At 36.3% G+C, this 26,592-nt stretch overlaps 1 protein-coding gene across 1 annotated transcript; it reads right to left on the bottom strand.

The window, feature by feature from the left end:
- Positions 1 to 1,466: 1,466 nt before the first annotated feature.
- Positions 1,467 to 26,519, bottom strand: npffr2a (neuropeptide FF receptor 2a). Its single transcript, XM_032577508.1, has 4 exons — positions 26,198 to 26,519; positions 18,158 to 18,492; positions 4,754 to 4,853; positions 1,467 to 3,060 (listed from the first exon to the last, which is right to left on the bottom strand). The coding sequence occupies exons 2-4, from the start codon at positions 18,483 to 18,485 to the stop codon at positions 2,208 to 2,210; spliced, it is 1,281 nt and encodes a 426-aa protein (XP_032433399.1). The 5' UTR covers positions 18,486 to 18,492; positions 26,198 to 26,519; the 3' UTR covers positions 1,467 to 2,207.
- Positions 26,520 to 26,592: the final 73 nt, after the last annotated feature.

Raw genomic sequence — 26,592 nt, forward strand, 5'->3', positions numbered from 1 at the left:
GCCGCCATTTGAAAGAAAAATGACATCGAGCATTTTCAAGATTCGCTGAAACTGCCGCAGCAACTGGCACCCAGGTAGAGACGCACTGCAAAAACACAAAATCCTACCAAGCATTTTGATCTAATTTCTAGTTGCAAATATCTTGGTACACTTGAAATTAGACAAAACTAAAATACAAGTAACTTTTTAGCAGAATATAGGAGCTTGTTTTACGTAAATGACTCCTTAATATGGATTTTTTTTTTTTGAAGTTCTAGCTCCACTGGCAGATTATTTTACTTATAACATGGAAAAAATGTCTTGTTACAGGTGAAATAATCTGCCAATGGAATAAGTATTGTTTTTAAATCGATATTAAGGAATTATTTACTTAAAATAAGCTTCTATATCCTGCTAAAAGGTTATTTGTTAGTTCTGTGTTATTTGAAGTATAATAAGATATTTGCACTAGAAAATTGTCCAAAAATACTTGGTAAGATTTTTATTTTTTTTGCAGTGTCTGATCAAAGTTTTCAAATAAACCTTTAATTTCATTGAGCTTATTAACTGATGGATTAATAAATATTAAGATAATTGTGCTTTGGATAATCCTGTCACATTTTTTCCTAAAATAAAAGTGTTTTTGTTGTAAAGTTAATATAATTTTATATATTTTTGATTGATCTGAGTGTCTTAACTCTTTTAATTAGGATGACTTTCAGTTTTCCAGCGTTATGAATATAACATGACACAGAAGGCCATTATGATTGTCTCCTTATAAAATCAGCTAATGGAGTGAATCTTTGTTGTTCATGTTGATTAAAGATATTTAATATGCACCCATTTTTCAGTTTCATAAATACAAATGAAAGCAGAGATAATTAATTCAGTTAATTTGAAGGATTTTCTCAGCAGTCGGCTCACAGCATCAGCTTCAGGCTCTGCAGGATGTAGAATATATACAGCAACACGACAGGTCAGAGGCCCCCAGGGCCTTCACTTTGGCCCCTTTACTTTACAGGATTACTCTTTACACAAATATAAAAATAAAACAATAAATCTTTTCTTCTCCACATTCATCTACAACAGGCTCACAGGAGATTCCTCTAAGTATTTACACGTTTATGTGCATGTTTGCAGAGCAGATTTCAAACTGAAAACTTTAAAATAATGCAAGCAGAGCAGCTGCAGTCGTTCCTTCATCAAGAGGAAATGTTGATTTATATAAAAAAATGGAAAAAGACAAATTAGTTTGAGGATTATCAGCAGATTATTGGTTTTTCCGAAAATATGATTGTCATCATGAAACTATAAATAAGCTTGAGTGAATATTCTAGTAGTTTGAATGAGTTAGTCATAAATTAAAATTTAAAAGTGACACTAATGGAATATTTACTGGCTGCTTTTTTAGGGAAGAGGTCAGACTTCTGTGTGAACAGTTTAGCACCACAAAGCAATTTCTGAAGTTCTTCTGCTTTTTTAAATGATTATTTTATTTTCCCCCAAAGTGGATGTTTTACTTTGTCGCCGTGTCTCACTTCCTGTCCCATTCATGGCTGGTCTGAAGGAGCTGAGAGAGAGAGGGAGGGCTGCTCTGTGAGGCAGAGGCTCAGTAGCCTGGAAACTTCAACTTTGAGGAGGAGCTTTGTCCTTGAAGGCGGAGCTAGGTCCAACCAGCCGTTTTACACAGCTGAATGGTTGTCATGGAGATCAAATGATTTCTCAAACATGCATGAAAGAATCAAGGCAAAACCCCAGGTTTGTTTTTGATGAGGGACTAACATTATAACATAATATAAAGCTTAAAAATGTTGATTTTACACAACGCTGCCCCTTTAAAGTTGCTGTTTTCGTATGTCTGACCAAGCTTGTGAAGCTATTGGTGTATTTAAGTGTACTGTACTGGTGCAGAGTTATCAAATACATTTATCATTCAGTACATTTATATCTTAAGAAATGTTTTAAGTCAATTCAAAACCATTTATCTGTATTAAATCAGTATCAGCCAATACTAAACCTCAGATATTGGTATTAGAAGAGGACAGAAAATGGGTCGGTGCGTCCCTAGTTTTCTATGTTTTCTTTTTCATCTTCAGTCTATACTGAAAACCAAGCTTGATTATTAGTCACCATTTAAACCCCATTCATTTTGGACGAGTTATTTTACGTAGGCACAGCATATTCGAATTTTAAACATCCTTAAATAATAATTCAGTAAAGGCGTGTCATCAGATGGACACGGCGGTCACGCCGCCGCTGCTGCCGGACCCCTGCTCCAGGTCTTCCATCACCAGCTCCCGCTCAGGAACGTGGTTGATCCGCCTGGACGCGTTCTTGTCCAGGCTGTTGAGCGAAATGGGCTCCACGGACGTCTGCACGTTGTTGGCCGGCAGCACCGAGTTGCCCTGCAGTCTGTGTGAGTAGCTCTTCCTGCGCTGGCCGTCCGCCGCGCACAGGCTGATCTTAAACACGGCCTGGAAACCCCGCCGGAAGTTCTCGTTGAAGAAGCCGTAGATGATGGGGTTGACGCTGCTGTTGAAGAAGGCCAGCCAGTGAGCGAAGGGGTAGATGTAAATGTTGATAATCCTGTACTGCTGCTCCGTCAGGCTGGCGTAGTCGCTCAGCATCATGAGGGTCCAGAGAGGCAACCAGGAGAGGATGAAGAGCAGAGCGACGATCAGGAGCATTTTTATCACCCGCTGCTTCTTCTTCGACACGCTGTGGCGGTTGTCGGCGCCCGGCTTCCCTCCCGTCGGAACGGCGGTTTTGAAGAGCGTAATCCCAATCCGGGCGTACATAATCACAATGAGCGAAAGAGGGGCGAGGTAGATGTTCGCAAACAGGACGGTGGTGTAGATTTTCCTCATTTCCTGGTTGGGCCAGTTCTCTCTGCACCAGTAGAAGGGACCGGTCTGGTTGTCGTAGCCCAGTAAGACGCGGACGGTGTGCTCCTTGGTCACCTGCAGCATCACACCGGACGGACACATGATGGATATGGCCAGGACCCAGATCACCACGATGATCAGCGACGCCGTGGAAATGGTGAGCTTCTGCTTGAACGGGTAGACGATGCATCGGAACCTGCAGGGTTGAAGAAGAAGGTTCTGTTTGGGTCGAGCTTATCTGTATTACATTTCAGCAGCAACGACACTGCAAAAACACAAAATCTGGCAGTATCTTTTATATAGCGCGAATAAATTCCTTTATATTGATTAAAACGTTTGGTTGATTATTTCAGATAAAATATTTTTCCCTTGTTGCTGGTGAAATATTCTGCCAATGGTTTTCCACTTTTACTTAAAACAAACTCACATTTCTTGCTGAAAAGTTACTTGTCAGTTAGTTTGATCTTATTTCAAGTGTCTGTCTAGTTTCTATTTGCACTATAAACTTGACAAAAATTACTCTGTAAGATTTAATGTTTTTACTTTCACCATAAAAATATCATACTAATAATAAAACAAGAAATAAACATTTATTTTTGTCAAATGCAATCATCAAGCAAATACACATCAACAGCCATCACTAACCATTACTTTAGTTACTGATTATTCTAGCAATTAATTGATTAATCGGATAAAAATTTTGCACATTTTATACATTTTTCATTTTTTGCATAATATTAGAAAACAATAGAAGATGCAAATTAGCAAATAATTCAATTTCTCTTATAAATAAGAAAAATGTTTTCTTGGCTAAAATGCAATAACACAGCATTCCTTTAGCAGCTAAAAAAATACTGTCTATTAATCTGTGTATTGTTTTTTAGATCAATAACTGAATAGCAAAAGTCTTAAATATTTAATCATTAAGGTTTAAGTTAAATGAAGAGTCCCAGCCATGTCAGCCTGCATTCTTAGCCACAGCATTATAAATATGGCAGCTATTAGCACGGCCTGCTATTAGCAGTAAAGGAAATGCTAATAGCTGCACTTAGCTGCTCTTCATCTTCCTTCCCTTTCTGAAGCTGGTGGTCGTCTGTCTGATGAGGTGACCATGAATCGTGGACGCCATGTTTTGGCGTTAATGTGTCCTTTCCGGAGGTGCTGATGTCCTCCAGGGATTTCACATAATGACAGTGACATCACTGGACACCTGACCTACGCAATGGAACACCGTGCGGCAACAGTTAGGCAGGAAATAGGCGGATATAGTAAGGCTCCTAAGGTCAAAGGTCAAACCCCTGCTGGCTGCGTCAAGAACTGTCATAGCAACAGATCCTGTATCTAGGTCATTCATGAACTGCCACAAAAGTAGTTAATTAATTCATTTTAATTATTTCTTATACATTTTATAATAATCATGATGTATTTGTGATGATGTATAAACTAAAGATGTGTACTTAGATTTTCATGTACAGTCTTAATATTTTCAGTTATTTTTGTACAATTAAACCAAATTGAAACCTAGTAAAGACTTGAACAGCTTTATTAGCTGTAGCAGGTTTTTATGTCCTGGTACATAAAAACCTTATAAGTGAAACTGGGCATATTTTCTTTTTGCCAAGATCTAAGACAGAAATCTTTTGGAGACATGCACGCTGAAGCTTAATTATAATAATTCATATTTTTGCTAAATTTTAAAACAATTTTTAGCCCAATCTAAGATGTCTTCTACCATTTTTTCTTTGCATTTTCTGTTTGTTCAGAGTGTGTGTGTGTTTAGATAGTTTTTATCCATTTTATTTGTCACAATGATTCGTTTTATTTTTTGTGGACTTTAAGATCAGCCTCCGTTTAGTAAAAATCCGTGAGTGAAAAAAAGAAACCATTACCTGTCAACTGCGATGGCAACCAGTGTGAAGACGGAGGCTGAGACTGAAATCCCCTGAACCATGCCGCTCATTTTGCAGACCAGGCTTCCAAACGGCCATCCTGTTGACAGAAAAATGACGTTTAGCTTGTTTACTGCAGGGAACCTGTTCAAAATGACGACAGAAACACTCTTAAGCACAAGTTATGACCCATAATGGGGCACTGAAGGTTCAGTGAGGCAAGCATTCAGTTTTAATAGAAACCATTACCTGCTGAGGCCTGAAAAATCCAAAAAGTGTTTTAGCAATGTCACGTTTGGTGGAGGTTTAATGGAGGTTATGGTCTGTTTTTACCTGAACATGTCCTCCCTACTGCAAGTAAGGTTGAAAATCTAATTTAAAAATGTTCAGGTTTTACAAAAATAAAATACATAGTAAATAAATTGTTAAATAAAGCTAAGATTGGAAGCATTTAATATAAATATAACAAGAAATTCTACTTTGCAGTCTCAGTATTATCCACCTGGCTGGATTTTGGCATGTTTGCTTCAAGTGTAATCAATCAATTAATGGCGTAGTTAAATAAAAGGATCTTAAAAACTGCTGAAATACCTCATTTGCATTTAAGAAATATGCCAGAATCAAGAGACTGGTCCAGAAATTAGAGATGACATCAGTGCCTCGTAGGTTTAAAGGGGATCTATTATGCAAAATTTACACTTAGCATATTTTTGTATTTTCATTTAGTTTGTACTGCTTAAAAAACACTCAGATTTTTTATTTTATAAATAATTCAATGTCTTTTGGTGTCTGGAAAATGAGCCGTTTCAAAATCCTTCCGAATGTGACGTCATAAATCAGCATATTTTTGATTTGTTGGGCAAAATGATGCATTAACTCATCCAACAAGATCCTCTGCTTTTGCATGCTTTGACTTTAGAGTTAAGCAAAAATATTCCTGTATTTTGTTGGTCTTTAATATTCAAATTCTCCTGTGTGAAAAATGTATTTTTCACTTTCTGAACAGTTTGTGACAAAAAAAACCCAAACACTTTTAGTTATTTTTTAATTTATTAAAATGTTCCTGTAGAAAACTTTCCAAATCATCTTCAGTCAAAATTCTTATAAATATCATATTTTCTAAAGAATATAAGTAGGTTTGTCACAATAAATAATCACACGGTAAATTAAAACAAACTCAATAATTTCCATTTGCACGATTTATTGTTTTTAAGTTCAAACTTAATTTGTTAGTTACAAGTTTGTGTGATGTTTTTCTGTTTATCTCCTCAATAACAATAAACAAAAAGACAAAGAAATGTTGGATAACTCCTTTTCTCTGGAACTCCTCGGTTTGGAGCGTTTCAGTGGGAACGTCGATCAGCGTTTCCTGTCTGAAGGGATTTGTCCACAGAAACGCTGCAGCGAACCGAGTGGGGGCCGTTTCTCTGGTTCCGACCTGCAGAGGTGCTGAACAGTGTGGGCGGATTCATCACTCGATCAGACGGTTCGCCTCTGATTTCTTTAGGGATTCATCGCTGTGCTCTGTTTGTACTCTTGGTAAAGAAAGTAATTTGTAGAATTTGTGACTTTAATAGTGCTTAAAAGTAGCTGGAGGAAATCTTGTGTGAGTCTGAAAGGAGCTTTTGTTTAGTGTTTTCTTCACTCTCGCCTCGTCTTTGGGCTTTTCGTCCTCCCCTTCCATTTCTTCTTTTTCACTGTTTTTCTAAAGGATGCTTAAGAATCTCAGAGCAACACATTCAGCTTTGTAATCCCTTCAAAAAGAGGGAACTTCAATCAGGCTTGTGCCAGAGTCCCTTTACAACACCTGCCTTTGGTTTGGCTTAGAATATAAACCACTGTGGCCTGAGGTTTTACTCTTTAATAATAGTTGTAGGTAGAGAGGAATGTTATTTTTGAACACACAGTTAACAAACCGGCCCTGGTGGCCCGCACCAGGGAGAGGGAACAGTTATTTCTCATCATAAGCCATATTTATTTTGGGATTCTGCCAGAAGATAATAGAAGAACAAATAAATAAAAAATATACATCTCTTTACATATCAATGTGACAGAATAGATGTTGGACACCTCCTTCCTTTTAATTTATTTTATTTAAATTGAAAAACTCTCTGTTTTAATATGAAAATTATTTAGCAAGCTGCACTTCTCCTATTGAGCCTGAAGGTGGCAGTAAGCATGTAGTTGCAGCAGTTCGCCACCAGAGGGCGTCCCAGCAAGATGGCAACTCAGCGCTGCAACAGATGTAGGTCAATGGAGACGATCATTGCTGCTCAAATTTACGATGGCACTATGGTCTTTGAAGATGGAAAAAAAAGAGTAAATTTCCCTCAGAAAACTCACAAATTTTCTAGAAAAAAAACCTGAAACATTTTCCTCAGTTGGAGCTTATTGACTGAGCTCCAAAAGTCATTCATTTTCCAAGAAAAATCTGATATTTTGAGATTCATCTCAAAAACATGGAAATTTCTGAGCTCCAGAAATCTAAAATTTTAAAGTAAAGCAAACAGAAACTTTCAGATTCATCTCAAAAACCTTTGAGAAAAATTTGGAAATTCCTTCACTTGGAAAGTCAAAAATTTGTGCCAAACTTTTTAGATTAATCTCAGAAGTTTTCTAGAAAAACCTGGAAATTTCTGAGTTTTAGAAGTTGAAATATTTCAATCTTTGCAGAATTTTTCAACTTCAAATTTGGCAGAACTGTACTCCTTATTTTCTATTTCAATGGCCGTAATACGCTGTCATACTTACCTGTCTGTTAACAGGTAAATATAAATCAGTAATGCATAAGTGTGTTAGAACTCCATGCTACACGACACACTCTCCTGAGTGTGTTGTGGTTGTTACTTTGAGCAAGCTAGCAGCTTAAAATTGATTAGGTAATTGATGCTGCCGCTAGTCTGGAGGAGTTGTTTGTGGAAGGGGTGCTCTGTAAGGCAGAAGCCAAAAAAGGGGATTTTTCATAATTCTCCCCCTTTAAGTGTCATATTTTTATTAGCTGTGTGGCAGAAAATCCCCTTAATATACAAAGAGCCTGAAAACACCAGCCTGTGTAATTAATCGAGAACGTGTTTCACTGTGAGGATTGAGTTACTAAAATTAAATATCTTTTCATTAATACTCAAATTAATGAAAGGACTGAATATGAACATTGTGTCCTGGTAAAATATGAGCACAGTGCAGCCAGTGGAGAAGAGTTTGTGTTTCTGCTGTGGAGTTCAACTTGTTTCAAGTCTGCATCAAGAAGTTCAAACTTAATTTCCACGCCGTTCCCTTCGGCTAAATCAGTGGAATGAGAAATACCTGTTTTCCTGTTTTAATCATGAGCAGCAGTAAAGTCTCCGGCTCTGTTTTCAGAGTCCGTCTCTTTCCACTGAACTGCTCGGCTTTTCTCTCTGTTGCTGAAACTGTGGCTTCTGCTGCTCCAGTGCATTCTGGGATTGGTTGGTTTAGTGAGTTTCTTCTAGTTCACTCATTGGAAAAAGAAATTCAGTTCCAGGGTTTTATGTATAACGTTTCAATTCTAAACACAAAATATGAAAACAGTTCACCTACTTCCTGCTCAGCACCGCGAACAGCAGCACAAACATTCATATCAACAGTAATAAAGCGATGATTCAGGTAAATGTCACATCAGTGTTGGTATCACAGACCTTAAAATAGGTTTCATAGCAGCAACATGCAGAAAAGCCACCAAAAAAAAAATTTCGAACCTCTTTTTAAGAATTTTTACTTTAAAAAGTCTAAATTTTGAGTTCACATTCAGAAATTATTGTAGATATAAATATTTTAAAAAAGGGAGCAGCATATTTCCTCCAAAAAAATTCAAAATATTTGAGATTTGAAAAGTTGAAAATTTTGAACTTTTCAAGCTCAGAAATGTCCTCGTTTTTCCAGAAGATTTCTGAGATTAATCTCATGCCATTTTAGTACAAACCTGAACCAAGTCTACTGGACTATCAGGTGTGAAAACACACCAAGTAAAAAACCCCCAAAAAACTCAAGAAAAATGATAAGAAATAAAGACGTATTGTGATTTTTGTTTTTACTTGAGCTGCAAACTAAGCTTTATTGAAACAAATAGACTTCACTAGTTAAAGAATGTGTAAGTCGTAGATCCTAAAGACAAATGTAACCTGTTTTAACATTAAGAATTAGTTTTCTTACGTTGAAACCTGTTGCTGTTTTTAGACAAGTTTTATGACGTAATTAAAATCAGGAATCAAAGTCTGGTTTTTAGTAGACAAAGACAGATGCGGTTCTACTTACCATGAAATTAAACGGAACATAAAAATTGTGGTTGTTAAAAGACAAATATTTTTAGTTGTATCTCATAGTAATAAGATGTAATAAGAACCACGTTTGTCACTCCTGAATTGAAAGTCGGACAGAATCAGTCTGGAGGTCAGAAGTGGCCCCCGGCCCACAGTTTGGACACCCGGGCCTTTGACTGATGATGACAGACGTCGATCTGTTCTGACAGCCAGATGAAAAACCGTCTGTTTCCAGACATCACAGCGTCGTATCGAAGCGCAGCAGAGAACATGAGTCTTTCATCACAAAGCGTCCAGATGAAGAGCAGCTGGACTGCTGATGAGCTCTTCCCGTTTCTGATTTACTGATTTCTTTGACTTGCTCGGTTTCTGATCTCTGTGACGTAAACAAGTCTTTTGCCTTCTGCTTGCTGAGACCTTGATGTGCCTTTTTTTCCTCTCAAGGCGCCGCCTGCTTCAACTTGACCCCTTTTCCACACCACTGCTTTTTCTATTACCATTTTGCTCAGATGTGAAAGGTGTTGGAGTTTTCTCTGCAGCTAAATAAATAGACCGAGATTTCATATTACTTTTCTAGTCATACTCTAAAAGCTCTTGATATTACAGCCATATTAACCCAATCAGACATTGATCTGTAATCGTTCAGTGCCTTGAATATGAGGGCAGATTGACAGGAAGAAGCTGGAATTGAACCGTTAACCTTCGGATTGCTACTCCCCCCCAGTCTTTTCCTTTCTTTTGTCTCATTTTATTCTCAATTTCTTCCTGACTTCCTTTCATTTTTTTCTCTAAATATGAGCCAATTTTATAAATACATAAGCAAAGATAATATTTGTTACACAAGTTGGCACGGGCGACATAAACATAAAGTTTTATCATAATGTTTCACGATTCTATGGTGATAAAAGTGACGATAAAAAATATTTATTACTATTTTTGTAAGTAACTGAATGGAACAGCAATCACAAAAACAAATACTGAGAAACAAACATTTGTAATTTAAAAGGACACGAGTCACATAAAGAAGTTTGATTTGTAACTAAACTGCAAAGTAGCTGCATATATTTCTTAAAATGTATTGGTATTTATTGATGCTCTCATTGAAAAAACAGTAGAGAAAAAACACAAAAAAACTAAATGCACAGTTGTTGTTTTTTTAACATCATTAATTTCGATTCATGATGTCAATAAATCAAAATTCCCATGATTAGAAATTTCTCACAACAAATCACAAATGATACAATAAATGCCCACCCCTAAACATGAATGTGTTTCTTCCTCTCTGATCCTTATTTAATAACTTACTTAGATGCAGTCAGCTGGTTTTCCTCTTCTTTCTTTTTTTACACAAAATGTGGATGGGAAGTAATAAGGAAGAGGTGAAAAGTACAAAGTAAAACTTACAACAGGCGAAACACGCTGCAATCACACACATGATGCAAACTCCAAAACACATAAACACAAAACAGCAAAGAGAAAAACAGAACCAAAAACCAACAACAAAACAAATGCAAACAATAAAATGGTGAAACTGCAGGAAATGAAACGAAATTGGGAAAATTCAGCCGCAAACTCGCTCCACAAATCAGGAGTCCTCCGACCACTAGGGGGAGTCCATTGGCAAATTATTTCACTTAAGATGTCTTATTAGTAAAATAATGGAAATATGAAGGCATTGTTTACTTAAAACAAGCTCCTATATTTTGCTGAAAAGTTACTTGTGAGTTAGTTTTGTCTTATTTCAAGTGAACTAAGAGATAAACACTAGAAACTAGAGCAAAGATACCTGGTGACATTCTGAGGTTTTAACTTTCAGACCTCCAGCTCTCTTTTCTCCCTTCGATGTTTTTGTTGCTGAACGGAGAAGCAACAATTTCATCTGCATAATTAAATAGACGTGGGTTTAGGGGAGTGTTTGGCATTTCCTCATGATCACGTCATGTTTGTAGCAGGAAACTGCTTCTCAAATACTTAAAAAAAAGGTTCAATGATAATAATTGTGCGCTCATTTCCATATTTATTGGATAAGTTTGCACAGTTTCATACAGCAGGTACGCTTGAGTTTGCACCGTTTTTTCAATTTCACACGTTTCTGCAACCATGTAGAGTTGCAGCTGGCGATTATTTTAGTAATCGAGGTTTGATTAGTCTGACTATTTTATACAATATTAGAAATATATAAAAAATGCTAATAAATTATTCAATAAGAATTTTTTTTTTGCCTAAAATGCAACAACATAGTGAATGTTTGATCATTTGTGGTAAAAGATTTATCTGCAGCTAAAAAATATTTCTAACATAAACATGAGAAAAGCTCATGTCTTTCTGCTTAATACAGTAGCCTAAAAAATATCAGATTTTTTAAATATATATACAAACCAATTAGTAACTAGAGGAAAAATCTGCTTAACAGGATTTTTTTTAAATGCAAAATTTTAACCAGGTGAAGCTAAAATGATGCCACTTAATGAGTTCTGGATATTTACAGACAAAGATTTTTTTTTTTTTTTTTTTTTTACAATTTTTTTTTCATCTTAAATGCAAATTGCATATATTTTTGTACAGTTAGTTAATTACTGCTTTTAATGCTGTTCTTTAACCAAAAGTTAATTTTTCAGTCTGTATACTCCAGTTAATGATTAATCGATTACTAATCAGCTGACAAATATTTTAAAAAATGATTATTAATTGTTTCACCCCTAACATAATGCTTTTTAATACAACTATTAAAAAGACATTAGTGATAATTAGTCAAGCTTACTGCATTTTATGCCAGAATTAAATCACATTCACCAAAATCAGGAACTAAAGCGACGTGTTGTAGGAAAGATCGGTGGTAAAAAAAGACAAAAAGATGAGTGGATGTGGAGGGGAAAAGCTGTAAACTCGTGTCTGCAGTGTTTGTTTATTATTTCACTGCCAAAAGGAGGCGATGAAGCTCCTGCCAGACGCTTTCCCAGCTCTGAATTCCCGCTCTGGGTTACAACGAGAGGCTTTGATCCGTTTTTAAATGGCAACATCAAAAGTTTAGCAAAAACGTAAAGTGTTGAGCCTCTTCCACCGATCTTTTAACCCTCTATGGCTTGGCGTTGCCCTCAGGCAACAAACCACATATCTGTACCTCACATTGCTCCTTTATTTTATTTTATTTTTGGGGGGATGATTTAAAGTACCACCAGACACATTTTGTCCAAATAAAAGAGGCATTGAGGTTGATGTGACCTTTTACTTGGAAGAGGAGCAGAGCTTTTTATGAAGAAGAGTTGCATGCTACACTTTGCCTCTTACTTGTAAGTTATAGATTATTTTTCTTCATGTTTAAATTTTGGGTAACTCTAACTAAAAATATTTTTATGTCTGTGAGTATGTAAAGAAGTATTGTAGATCATTTCAAGACAATTTTTTTTATCATTTCTATTCTAAAACTGTGTTTTTTTAGTTAGTTGCCTCAGGGCAACATTGCGCAGTCTAACTAATTAACTTCAGTCCCAAAGGGTGATAAGCTGGTCATCAATGAATAAATGGCCTATTCCAAGGCAGGCAAAGACTGAAGCAATACCTGCCAAAACCAAAAATATGAGGCTGCAGGGAACTTCATATAGCTGGTGCAGATGGTGTAAAAACCTGCACAGGGCGAGTCGTGCCACCACCAGATCCACCAGATGTGGGAGCTGGTGGAAATGTTGTCCTTTGCTTGGCTCTAATTCTACCAAGGAATCAGAACTACAAACTCTTAAAAAAAGAACCTGCAGCTCTAACTATAGTCACTGATGTGAATCTGGTCGCTGCAACCCATAGATAATCAGATAAACAGACAGTGATTCACAGGTTTGTCAATAACCAAGTATCACAGAAATGTGATTCACATCAACAAGCAATTCCTTCCTGATGTTTTACACATAATATGGAAAAAGACTGATGGCATCAACCTTAGTGAGTCTAACTCTGCCAAACAAACACAAATACTCGTTTTAGTAATTTCCTTAAATGTAGCATTCATTAATGAAAGTTAGTTGTTTATTTTATATTTGGTGAATTGGAACCATGTCTGATTTATTTTTGTCAACAAAGTTTTTCTTTATGAATATAGTTTTTGTTTGATTTGTATTTCATTTCTCATAATCCCTGTAAACTTTGGTGTTTTAGACCCCTGGTAGCAAAATGAGGCAACAAACCCAAATCTGGCTCCGATTTTATGATTGATATGTAATTAGGAACCACTAAGCTCCCAAAGAAAGCAGGAAAATATTTTTTCCCTCAAAAAATAAAAAGTCATGCCATAGAGCCCTAATAAAGTCAGTCTCTAACTGTGTGTATGCATTCATGCCTGATGGGTAAGAGCTCAGGATGGACGGCAATAATTAGTCACTTATGAGAGAAATAAGGCAATTAGTTTTAATATGGACATTAAGCAGAAATGCCAAAGGCGTTCAGACTGATGTCATGTTGTCAGTAGCTCATGAGGTTTTAATAGTTTGTTTTAAACAATCTGAATCTCTTCTTGGGAGATTGTACGTTTTTTTTTTTGTTTTATATGATGTTTGATAAATTTTACAATAAAAACACCCAAAGTGAGTCACTTTTTCTGCGGTTAAAGTCGCACTTTTCTGCAGGTCTGCTTCAGGAAAATCAACACCCAGGAAGGTTCAGATGTGCTTCCTGGGTTCATCCGATCAAACGCGGTGAATTATTCATGAGGCGCAGACAGCGAAGCCTCGTGAGTTCTTCAGCTCCTCTTGATCTGTCTTTTGCTGCTGCTGTCACAACATTCATGGTAAAAAGTTGTTTAAGTGATCTTGCTGTGAGAACTTGGTGGTAACGCGCAGAGAAAAATGCTTTCTGAGTTTCCCTGCTGAGCTTAGAGCGGTGCGTAGTTGACCTGAAGTGAGACGGTTCTGGAGATAAATCGTGTCGCAATAAATCATTTAATCGCGCAGTAAATTCAAATAACTTCAATAATTTCCATTTGCATAATTTATCGTTTTTCTCTTTTCTCTACAAAAATGGATCATAAAAATCTTCAGTCTGTTACTTTGGACTCAACTGTTTTTTAAGGACAGTTTTGTTCACAGAAACTCCATAATTCATTTTATTAGTTGTTTTGTTTTGCTTATTTATTTGTGATATTTAAAATGTCTTGAAGTTCCAGAGTTAAATGTTCATTAAAATTTAAAGTTTATTGAGAATTTGTTCTTGCACTATTATGCCATTATTACCATTATATTTTTAAATAGTATAAATTATTGTTTAACACGATAACTTAAAAAAAAATTTATCATGTTTTCGTTGTGTGTCTCTGTGCCAATTGGCCGGTTAGCAGCTGCTTCCATGCAGCTCTGAATTTATTATGTTGTTATGGAAAATGGATCAGAACCTGCATGTTTAAGATGCTTGCCTGGTTGAAAACGCTCCAATTTAGATGATATTTTCACAATTTTTGAACTATTACATCACAGTATTTGCTGCAGAACTGCAAACTCAGGAAATGGACGTCCAGATAATCAAATCTGCCATTTTTATTTCTAATCCAAGGTCAGGATTGCCGGAGCGACGAGTGGAAAAGTTGAAATGTTTGTTTCTGTAAGGCGTCTTCCAGCACCTGGGGAAAATGTCTAAAACTTACATCAATATTAAGGTATTATTGACTTAAAACAATGAAAAGTTACTTGTAAGCAGTTTTGTCTAATATTAAGTTATTTACACTACAAACTAGATAAACGTACTTGAGATTTTTTATTTTTCCAGTGTACAAATACAGATAATAATACATTTTATTTAAATTTGATATAATCAAGCTTCTGACATTTCGGTGTTTTTGTTTGTTTTCCGTTTATTTGTATTATTCATACCTAACAGAATTTGGACAAAGTTTGTAGATGTCCACAAAAGACTTTACATCAAACATGACAGTAACAATAAAAAAGTAAAAATCATAATTTAAGAGCAAATCAAAACTAAATCTTTTTGAGGCTGAGCTGAGGAACTACAATGCAAGAGGGAATCTGAAACTGAAGTATTAATCGATACCGATTTGGTATCAATATTATCAATATTTTGGGTCAATCTGCAGAGCTCCAGTCCAAACAGCCACAGATTCCTGCTTCAGGTTACGACTTAGCAAATTATTATAAAACTGATCATTTCAATCAGTTTCTAGGGGAAATTAATAAGCTAATATCAGCTTTGATAAGTATACATTCACCTGCCTACACCTGTCAAACTGACCTGCTGTAAGTCGCCACGGCAACATCTAACACGTACTTTTTGTGTCGTCTTAAAAAGAGTGAGAATGCCCAGCAGCTCCTGCAGACAACCAGCAGAAAGGCTGCGAACAATCGCCGCCGCTGCCACAGAGGATCATGGGAGATGTGTGACTTCAACAGCTGTCGGGTAAAATTAGAAGACTGCGTGAAAATCCTTGGGGTTTGCACTGAAGACGCTTTCCTCCATCACATCTCAAACGTTCAACTCCCTGCCGAGATTCGGTTCGCTTTGATCACCGCAGACTGTCAGAGCCGCCATGTTGACGCTGATCATTTGGTCTTTGCTCCAGAACATCAGCTGCAGACCAGACTCACATCAGCAGGAGGAGTCCGATAATCCTCAACACGGAAATACTTAGAGTAACTTAACCTTTTGTCTACGTAAGTTTTTCCAGTGGAAATATATACGACAGAGTTTTGGGGCTGTTATAGATAGAAAAAGAAAAAGGAGTAAATTTCCCCCCAAAAAAATCTCTGAAATTTTTGAGTTTAAAAAGTTGAAAATTTGCAAGAAAAAACCCCAGAAATGTTCAGCTTAATCTCAGAAATTTTCTAGTAAAAAGCATGGAAATTATTTTTTTATTTATAAAGGTTTATTTATTTATTTATTTATTATGGTGCTTATTAGACTCCATTATTACGGTACAAAATAAGCATCTATACTTTGGTACATTGTAAAGAAAAAAGTAAAAAATGCTTAAATGGTTAAACGTTGATCACATCATAGAAGGATCATTAAGACCTCAGAGAAAAGGTACAAAAAAACAGCAAATAAAACAAAACACCACAATTAAACAAAAAAAAACTAAACAAAAGGGCAACAATTTTTCCCACGTCGACCATTTTTCCCCAAGTTTCTCATTTTTCTGCATTTGTATTCCACTTTAACTTTAACGTTAAATTTCTGAGTTTCAAAAGTCAAAATTCAAGAATTTTGACTTTTGAAATTCAGAAATTTCCTAGGTTTTTTCCTGAGATTAATTTAAAAAATTCAGAGTTATTTTTCTAGCTAATATTTTCTTTTCAAACTCTGAAATTAGAACATTTTTTGTCTAGAAAATTTCTGAGATTAATCTTAAAATTTCAGAATTTTTTGGCAGACATTTCCTCCTCCATTTTTATTTTTTATTTAAAATATCCCTAATCCGCTACGGTAGGAAGAAGATTCTTACTTAACAATGAGTTATTCCCAAAACCACCGGTGTTACTGGTCCTCCTGCACTGCAAAAACCCAAAATTTACCAAGTAATTTGTGTCTAATTAAGTGCAAATATTTTACTGAACTTAAAATAAGACAAAACTAACTTATAAGCAACTTTTCAGCAAGATATAAGAGCTCACTTTAAATAAATAATTCCTTAATATTAATGAAAAAGTTTTAGTTTTAATGGCAGATTATTTTATTTATAACATGAGAAAAATGTCTTGTTGCCAGCAAAAGTTATTTTTTTTCTTATTTTAAGTGTATTAAGACATTTGCACTAGAAACTAGACTAAAAATACTTAATTTTGTGTTTTTGCAGTGTAATAATTCCCATATCAAATGTATCTTAAGCATTATTTCTGATTTAAATCACAATCTTAATTTTTGTTTTCAGGTCAGTATAAATATTTAAATCTTTATTCCTTACCGCATTACGTAAAACCTCTGACATGTGAAAAGTACCGTTATACACAAGTTCTCCTGGTTATGGATTACTGCGGCGAAGATGAAAATTTGACATGTTTGCAGTAAAAGCAGAGGATGAATCTGACTGAGAACCGTCACATGCAGAGTCCAAAGGTTAATTAAGACGTCATTCCAGCTTAACGGCTGCTGCACGGAGAATCCACCAGAGAATCTGAGATTAAATATGGAAATGAAATGTTGTGATGAAAACTCTCACAACAAAACATCAGATCAGATGAGGTGTTTTAGCCCTCTTACTCTCTAAATAAAAGTTGTTTAAACCTGTAAAATATTTTTCCGTTGAAGCACAGAATCCTGCAAGTTATTTTAGTAAAAAAAAAGAATAAAACACATTTGTTTCCTAAACAGGATTCAGTTAATATTTTGCACTTCTTACGGCATCATGCTTTCGTTAGAGACACAGTTACTTCCTGTCCTTGTTCTGGATTTGCCCTCATTCAATAATTGTTAGCAGAATTGGATAGTAACTAGTTACATGTACTTAAGTAACGTTTTTGGAAAATGTACTTTTAGGAGTATTTTTATTAAGCTGTGCTTTTTTGTTTTACTTGAGTAAAATTTCTGGATTTTCTTCCCACTGAATGAAAAACAAACATGTTTTCAAAAACAAAAATCCACCAGACACACCTGCAGTTTTTATTAAAGTTTAATAAGTTTTTTACTCAAAGAAAAGACTTATTTTGCCTGATTGTGTTATTTATATAAATTATTGTCATTTTTGTTCTTAAAATTCCAACATTTCCACTTAACTTTATATTTTGATCTGTCTGATTATGTCATTTGTAAATATTAAATGATTGATAATTTGATTAGTAACTCAGTACGAGTAGACTTTTTACCAAATACTTTTTTTACTCTTACTTCAGTAATTTTTTGGACGGCTACTTTTTACCTTTTATTCAGTAAAGATATGTTGAAGTAGTGCTAGTCTTACTTCAGTATAATTTTGGGTACGCTACCAAAATCTGCTTGCTAGATACCTAAACATGTTAAGTTTTACTTGTTTGTTTAAATTTATAGCAGTCATATTTTCTTTCCAGCAATTTGAGTCAGATAAATGTTGATGATTTCTGTAGCTCGGTTGGAAACGACAGACCTATGCAACCTAACCGATGGTAAAAAATGGATGCTAGCAACTCTGCAGGCTGTTCCAGGCTCTGTTTCACACTCTGCTCACCTGTAATGATGTTGTCAAGAAGAGTGGTGGGCATGCAGAAAATCCCCACCAGCAGGTCGCTCACAGCGAGGTTCAGGATGAAAAGATTGGTCACAGTCCGCATGTTTCTGCTCCTCAGCACGATGAAGCACACCACTCCGTTTCCCACCATGCACACCAGAAAGATCAGCAGGTAGGACACGATGAAGATGGCGGCGGTGGACGGCTGGTGCAGGTAGTATCCTACATACGTGATGTTCCTCCTGGGAGGGACAAACTCCACCGTGGAGTTATAAAACGTCCAGTTGTCGTACAGTTGAGTGGAGTTGCTCTCTAGTCCTTCGTTCATTTTAAACCTGAAAAATTAGACAATTCTGAGTCAGTTTCTGTTAAAGGTGACTTATTATGCTTCCTTAAACAGGAATGGGTTACACAAAACATTTTACACACATAATCATTCTTGATGATGATGTTTTCGTCTGCTCACTTCTGGCACTCCTTACAGAATGAGGTGTTTGAGGGCACATGTGTCAAACTCGAGGTCCGGGGGCCAAATCCGGTCCACTGTAGCATTTTAGGTGGCCCTCTATACTCCAAATTGCATGGATAAGTCCGTCCAGTTCATCACAAATCCACAAAATTCACACAAAATCCCCACATTTCTTTCTGATTTTACTGCAAATTTTCCTCAAAACTGGTCAAAAACATTTGGTTTAAGTGACTGCTGCCTCAGCTTTACGAACTATAACTTCATGTCAAGTTATAGTCTGTTTCTGGTACGGCGGTTTAAAAAAAAAGTCATATTTAACATCATACATTAGCACAAATATTGTAAAAAAAATTTCACAAATATTTATAAATTATCACCACAAAATCTGTGATTGTGACTGCAAAAGATCACAAAAACAATCCTGGATGGTTTGATCAGTGTGAAAAGATGTCTAATTTATTTCATTTTCAGAAACACTGCCACTTTAAATCCATATAAGCTGCTGCTGGCCACGCCCACAAGTCAATGTTTACGTTCACACCTAGGCCTGTCACGATGACACATTTTTCTGGGCGATAAATTGTCCCAAAATTTATTGCGATAAACGATAACATTGTCGTTTTGAGACCATTTTCAGATAATATAATGGTAATGACATGATAATGCAAGAACACATTCTCAAAGATCAATAAACTTTAAATTCTAATGAACATTTAAGACTGGAACTGGAAAACATTTTAAATATTCAAGATAAATAAAACAACATAAACAACAAATAAAATAAATTAAGTCTTTAAAAAAAAGGAGCTAGTTGAGACTTTAGTTATCCAGCTCTTGGTAGAAAAAGAAAAATTATAAATCATACAAATGGAAAATATTGAGCTCGCTGAATTTGTCTTGTGATTAATTGATATACTGCTTATAGCGACAGGCCTACTCACATGTGGAAATGACCGGTTATACAACCTTAATGCTTTGAAAAGCAGAAGTGGAGCCTTCTGCACCACCAACAAAAATACAGCAAGGGGTTTCTGGATGGTAAGTCAACAACTAATCATTTGTCTTTTCCAGCAGCCATTGTACAGCGGTAAAACCAGATGACCAAACGAAGCTTTGATTGCCAAGTAACTTCCAGACACCAAAAGCTATTGCCAAAAAACAGTTGGGTGTTTTATATTTATTTTTTGTTGTTGTTGTTGTTAGGAACAGCTGAGACCCAAATGGATGTAAAAAAAAAAAACCCTGCAAAATATGAATTTTGCATAATAGTTCCCTTTAAAGAAAAGCAACACACCAAAAATAATTTCAAACTGACTTAAAATGAGCGATTAACTTTAATTTTGTTATAGCAGCAGCTGTTTGTTTTTCACTTAGAATTTGCTTTGCTGTCTACAGACCAGTAAGATTTTTTGTGATTCTCTCACACCAAATCATCAGATTAGATGTCAGATAAGCCTTTAGCTACATTAATACCACGTATTTCATCTGAAGTCAAATGGTCAACGCAGTCATGTAGTTTTGGCACGTTTGTTTTCACACACAGCTTTCATACAACAGCACAGATTGCTACACATTTCTGCAGGCGGCTTCCTCAGTGAACAGTGGAGTTAGTAACTCCGTTCACAGTTTAACTAATTATCATTAAAGTTATTTAGCGAGGAACCGTACAAATGCACATAATTCCTCACTGCGTCAGAACTTTCCTCAAAACTATTTATGGTTTCCTTTTTCTACAGAGTTGTTGGTTGCTCAGAGTTCCGCACCCAAACATTTGAATAGAAAATTGAGTGGAAGGAAGACGTGCACCAGTTATTGTAAAGCAGTGAAAATATCTTAGTACACTTGAAGTAAGAAAAAAATAACTTACAAATGACTTTTCAGCAAAATATAAAACATTTAATAATTCTTTATTATTTATGAAAAAGTAGAAGTTCAATGTAATAACTTGTAACTAATCTGCCAGTGGAGCTAGTATTTGTTTGCTTAATATTAAGGAATTACTGACTTAAAGCTCCTATATCTTTTGAAAAGTTAACTTGTAAGTCCAGTTTCTTCAACTGTACTAAGATATTTGAACAAGAAATTAACCCAAATTACTTGGTAAGATTTTGTGTTTTTGCAGTGTATGAAGGTGACAATTTTATTTTCCAGCAGCTTTTGGTGCCAAAGGTGTCAGAGGAGTTTTCTTCAACCAGAAAACTCCTCTGACCTTTAACCCCATAGGAAAGCTATGAACTGTTGTCAAGAGGAAGACGAGCGACACCGGATATATTAATCTTTCTGTACTGGCGCGGGTGTGTGTGTGTGTGTGTGTGTGTGTGTGTGTTTTTTTTCAAATCAGAGCAGATTTCTGATCCCAGCCTTCTGCCACTGAAATGGATGAGTTACATAAAAGGATTACCAGCTGGAGAAAACATTTTAAAGATGGACCCAGCTCTGATGTTTGACACATTTTTCATCTCATTGTGAATTGTTCTACATTTTACCAAGCAATGTGGACCAAGTAAATTACTTTATTCCATAAGAAACGTAGAAACAACAAAAACCTTCTGTCTTATACATGCAGCCATCAAAACAACTCATTCTGCTGTTATCTTAAGCAGCTGCAAGCCTCAGATTTAATCATTAATGTGTGATACTTGGTATTATCTGATAACAGACCCAACATTTTCTTTTCGGGGAAAATCAGCATCATATTTTACTGCATGTTGATTTTAACTGGTTTGGTTTCATCAAAGTTGTTATCCTCACGCTGCCCCTCACAGCTTCGGCGTGTTTTATTTATTTTTGGGAATATCAAACGTAGATTAGCACAACATAAGCCTATTAATACTGAACTGGTTCAGACCTGTCCAACAGGCTCTGGAGTTACGACACCTAGTGGCTGCCTGTTGAAACAGCAACAAAAACATTGCTTTTCTTCTGTTATTGAAGTTTTTCTTCTGCAGCTTGTTTGCATTAATCTATATTCTCTATGAACAATAATAATGACATTTTTACAACTCCAGACACATTTATTGGTCCCACTGGTAGAAGGCATTAGGAAAAATCCATTTTTATTGTAGTAGTATGATCTCACACTGTAAAATGTTGAAATATCCATCTATATTTCACTCGAGCAGATTTATGCTACAGTAGATAAATGCAACATTAAGATATTATTATTATTATTTTTACAAAAACCTCATTAGTACCCTTATTGATCCCTGTAAAGAGGAATTAATTTTTTTAATGTAGTCTTCACTTCTTAAAGCTGATTTAAAATGTCTAAGAACGTTCAATTAGGTCATTCTTAAATTTCTGTTTATATATTCTTAAATTGTTAATATATTTCTCATAGTCACTAGCTGCGTTTCAATTGCAAGTGAGTGCAAAACTTCAGCAATATTTTTAATAATGTTCAAAAAACACAATTTTGCAATTGCGGTGTTTCCATTATAAGAAACACAATTAAAATCACCCATGAATAAGTTTATGTGATAAATTGTAAAAAAAAACAAAAAAAAAACACATGCTGCGCCATCATCCTCCAACCACTTCCTGTTGTCTTCTTCATGGTTTCCACCAGTGGCAACGTCTGCTTGTTGACTATGTGACTCTTGTGATGCAAAAAATTTGTTTATTTTGCAGTTTTGTGAAATAAACTAATTTCAATACAACCAAAAAAATCAAAAATAAAATTCATCTTGGCACAATTTTTTTAAAATTAAAAACCAGGATCTTTTTTTAATTGCCGTGTTTCCATTAAGCAAATTTATTTTTCAAATGTCACATTGTACAATAATATGTAAATGCAGCTACTGGCTGTCAGCTTGGGTCAAAGGTCAAATTGAACCAGATCCTAAATTCACTATCATCTCCAGATCCCCAACTTTTCAGAACCATCTGCAGATCCCATCCTGTTCAGTAGTAACACAAATATCAACATATGGAGTTTAATAAACTCAGCCTGAATTCTAACTGGAATCTTTGGTCCGATGAGACTAATGTTTTCACATCTCATAGTCTGTTGGACTTGGTTTCATTAGGACAACATTTGTTAAATTTTCAGCTGCTGCGGTTCGTTTTCACACTGCTCTGTGTCAAACAAAACAAAAAAAAGCAAAACCTGTTCCCCTCCTCACCTGTGGGGGCGCTGCACCAAGAACCAGAGAAGTAAACAAAAACATTTAAAGAAGACACTGAGTATAACTTCCTTCTTCACAAAATGTTAGTGTTTGTAGGATTTCTCTTTTGTCTTTGGTCAACGCACAGCTTCAGTTATTACAACTGAAAACCAGCGATCAGCCCGAAACCTGGGAGTAGTGATGGACTCTGACCTGAACCTCCAGAGCCACACAAAGACAGTTACAAAGTCGGCCTTCTATCACCTGAAGAACATTTCCAGGATTAAAGGACTAATGTCTCAGTAAGATCTAGAGAAACTAATTCATGCGTTCATCTTCAGTCGTATTGATTATTGCAACAGCGTCTTCACAGGTCTGTCCAACAAATCGTCTCAACAAATCGGTTATTGATTCTATGGTTGTCGAACCAACCGCCTCAGAGACAGTTTCTACCCGATAGCAATAACAAAACTAAATGCAATCAAAAACAACCATTAATCATCATAAATGATGTATGTGAGAATGTGGCTGTTCTTATTTAGTGGTTTGTTTTTTTTTTTTTTGCCAGTTTGTTGATTCTTGCGTTTGTTGATTCAGACAATGACAATAAAGATTTATCTTATCTTATCTTATCTTATCTTATCTTATCTTATCTTATCTTATCTTATCTTATCAAATTAATCAAACAGCTGCAGCTGATCCAGAATGCTGCTGCTGGCGTTCTCACTAAAACCAGGAAGATAGAGCACATAACACCAGTTTTAAAGTCCCTCCACTGGCTCCCTGTAGCTCAAAGAATAGACTTTAAAATACTGTTGTTAGTTTATAAATCACTGAACGGCTTAGCACCACAATACATTAAAGATCTGCTGTTGTTGTATCAACCTTCCAGACCTCTCAGGTTCTGGTTCTGGTTCTGCTCTGCATCCCCAGAACCAGAACCAAACGAGGAGAAGCAGCTTTCAGCATCTATGCACCACAAATTTGGAACAAACTTTCAGAAAACTGTAAAACAGCTGAAATACTGACTTCTTTTAAATCTCAACTAAAAACCCACCTGTTTAGAATTGTATTTGAAATGTAATCAATTACAAATTTATTGATGGAACTTGACTTAATGTCGTGTTTTGATTATTGATTCTATATTGCATTGTATTTCTGTGTTTGTAATGATGTAAAGCACTTTGAAATGCCTTGCTGCTGAAATGTGCTATACAAATAAAATTTGATTGATTGATTGATTGATTGATTGATTGATTGATTAAAAAAAACACGAGCCATTTCTCCCACTAGCATTAGGCTAACACGTTTGTTTTGGTTGTATTTACCCAGAATGCCCTATGCTATAGTCCACTTCTTGATTTGGAGCGGTCTCCGGTCCACTTTGTGTTCACATATGCATTCAAACCACACCTGAGTTCCCTTTAACCAAACTCAGACCAGAATTTGGGTTTTAGTTCACACCTGAGCTCAATTTCACGTTCACGCCTCCACAAACGAACCTGGCAACAAAGAGTCAAAGTTGGTCTGATTATAAATATAAAAGTCAATATGAGGAGAACCACCTAATACCCCGTAGGCACAGTAAAGGACTGGTCATACTGTGGGCTGGTTTCTCTTCTAACTGCCCTTGGAAACTTGTTAAACTATCTTAGGATAAGTTGGAGGGCTCTTCTCATGCTGGAAATCCTCATTAAAGTCAGCAATTACACCCAAAAATATTAAATAAGTTGAGCAGGAAGTGCTGTGGGTGTGGAAGTTAAGTGTAAAAAGAAAGAAAGTTTTTCCTGATAAGAACCCTGGAATAAAATGGATCTTATTCCTCCATCTTTTCTCTCTGCTGCATTAAAGCCTCTCAAACTGATCTATAACCAGATATTCCCTTTTTTATCTTACTTGAATTATGCTACATTTAGTTAAAAGATTATTTTAATGATAAATGTTGCACAGATATAAATTCCCTTTTGGGGACGCAGTTCTGTTTAAAGCATTATTAATGCCGACTTTTTATGACTAGAATATTATCATGCTAATCAGAGCTGCCAAGATTAAGTTAATAAAATAAATGCATTTCTTCACAGCACAATATTCTGAAACACAGCTGGGAGACTGAAATCATTTTTGTTCACTTTCTGTCTGCTTCTAACTGTAAATCTGCGCACCAGACGTCCATTATACTTATTTTTTTTAATCTGAACAGAAACACAAAACGAATCCAGTTCCTGAACCCAGTCATGCAAAAAAAAGGGCTGTAGAAAACAGCTTGTTCACATGTTGAGACCTTGTGCTGCTGAATCGATAAGATCACTTGTTCACTATCAGATCTATCAGCAACAAGCAGCAGAGGTGAAATGGAACCGAACAGGACAGAGAGATAAACTCACAGCATCAGATAAAAACTTGTTTTTATGCTATCTTTACTGTTATTTCAAAAAATATGCCACATTCGTCTTGTTGCTTGATAAATTATTCACAAATGGGCCCAACAGTAAAATCAACAGTTGTCATCAACTGGAATCTCATTATGAGCTCATTACATCACTGCAGGCTGGTTAACCTGCAGGGAACCTCATGAGAGCAGCCAGACAGAGAGGAGTGGCCGGAGGTGATGCTTCATGAAACAGAGCAAAACGTGTTCAATAATAACATAACCAGGCTGTGAGTCTTTCTAATATGGATTTATCCCTTTACAGTCACAGGACACCTTAAATGTTTTTTGCAAAATCCTCAAATTAAACAAAATATCAAACTTACTGAATTTGGTTTCATAACTGCTGCTGGAGAGACGTGAGTTGCTTTGGTTTGTTTCCTAATGATCTCCTTCACTGCTGAGTTTTTCAGGCTAAGTTATGGCATGAAGGTTTGATTCTAAAGGGCGTCCATGATCAGAACCACAGCAAAGAGACATTTTTGGTTAACTTTGATTGATATGATTGAATTATGAGGAAATAATTTGAATGAAAGGGGGAAATATTACTGTTTGGGGAAATAAAGCAACATGCATAAGAGTAGAAACAATTTCAATCAATAAATATGATTTTGCAACAGAACCAAAATGTCTTCCTGTAATTAGGCTGACCCTTCATTAGTTAAGATTCGCCCTGAACTCGGGAGAAAACCAACAGTCTCTGCGCCTTGATCTGCTTTGCCGCTGCGCTTTTCATGCGCTCTCCGTTTCCCTTCATGGGAACTTTGCTCCTCTAATTGCGCTCCGGTAGCGAAGCGCACCGGGGGCCCAGAGGGACCTGAGGGGTCCCGGCGCGCTTCACTGATCCCCGCAGCACAAAGAGGAGTCTGTCACCAAGTAATGACTGCGCACTGAGGCGGGGAAGGGAAATGAGACGCAAGAAGACGCTAATCTACTGACCGGAAACCCTGGTCAAGATGTAAAGAAGTACATACATTTATTTGTGTGATCATTTGTTTGTAAATTATTATTTTTTTACTCCTTAGATGACGTCTTACCTGCTTTGAGTCCAGTTAAGTTGACAACCAGAGATGCGCTTTGAGCAGAGGTAAAAAAAAAAAAGAGTCCAGTTTCCTTTAAATCAGACATAGATTGAAGGAGCAGCTTCACCGATGAGCTCAGGAATGAAACAGCCGAGCTGCGCTCAGTCTCTCTCCGGCTTCATGTGCGTCGCTGGCACGGGCAGCGCGCAGAGTCAGGGCTGCGCTGCGCCATCCGTCCGCGGCTGCCGCTGCCGCTGCGCTGACGTCGGCAGCGGAGAGGAGGGATTAGCGGGGGGCTAATGGTTGAATGATATGCCCCTCCTGATCTCCTCCAGCTGCTGCCTCGGAAATGTCAAGAGTCTGATACTAAAAAGTCAAAGCTGAAAGTGAGAGGAGGAGCTGCGGTTCAA

This window comes from Xiphophorus hellerii, chromosome 12 (assembly GCF_003331165.1).
Source record: "Xiphophorus hellerii strain 12219 chromosome 12, Xiphophorus_hellerii-4.1, whole genome shotgun sequence".
In the NCBI taxonomy this organism is placed as follows: domain Eukaryota; kingdom Metazoa; phylum Chordata; class Actinopteri; order Cyprinodontiformes; family Poeciliidae; genus Xiphophorus; species Xiphophorus hellerii.

Coding starts and splice junctions, on each gene's coding strand:
- npffr2a (XM_032577508.1), bottom strand. CDS start 18,485: ATGAACGAAGGACTAGAGAGCAACTCCACTCAACTGTACGACAACTGG. Junction 4,854..18,157: donor TCTTGACAACATCATTACAG/GTGAGCAGAGTG, acceptor TTCTGTCAACAG/GATGGCCGTTTGGAAGCCTG. Junction 3,061..4,753: donor GTTGCCATCGCAGTTGACAG/GTAATGGTTTCT, acceptor TCAACCCTGCAG/GTTCCGATGCATCGTCTACC.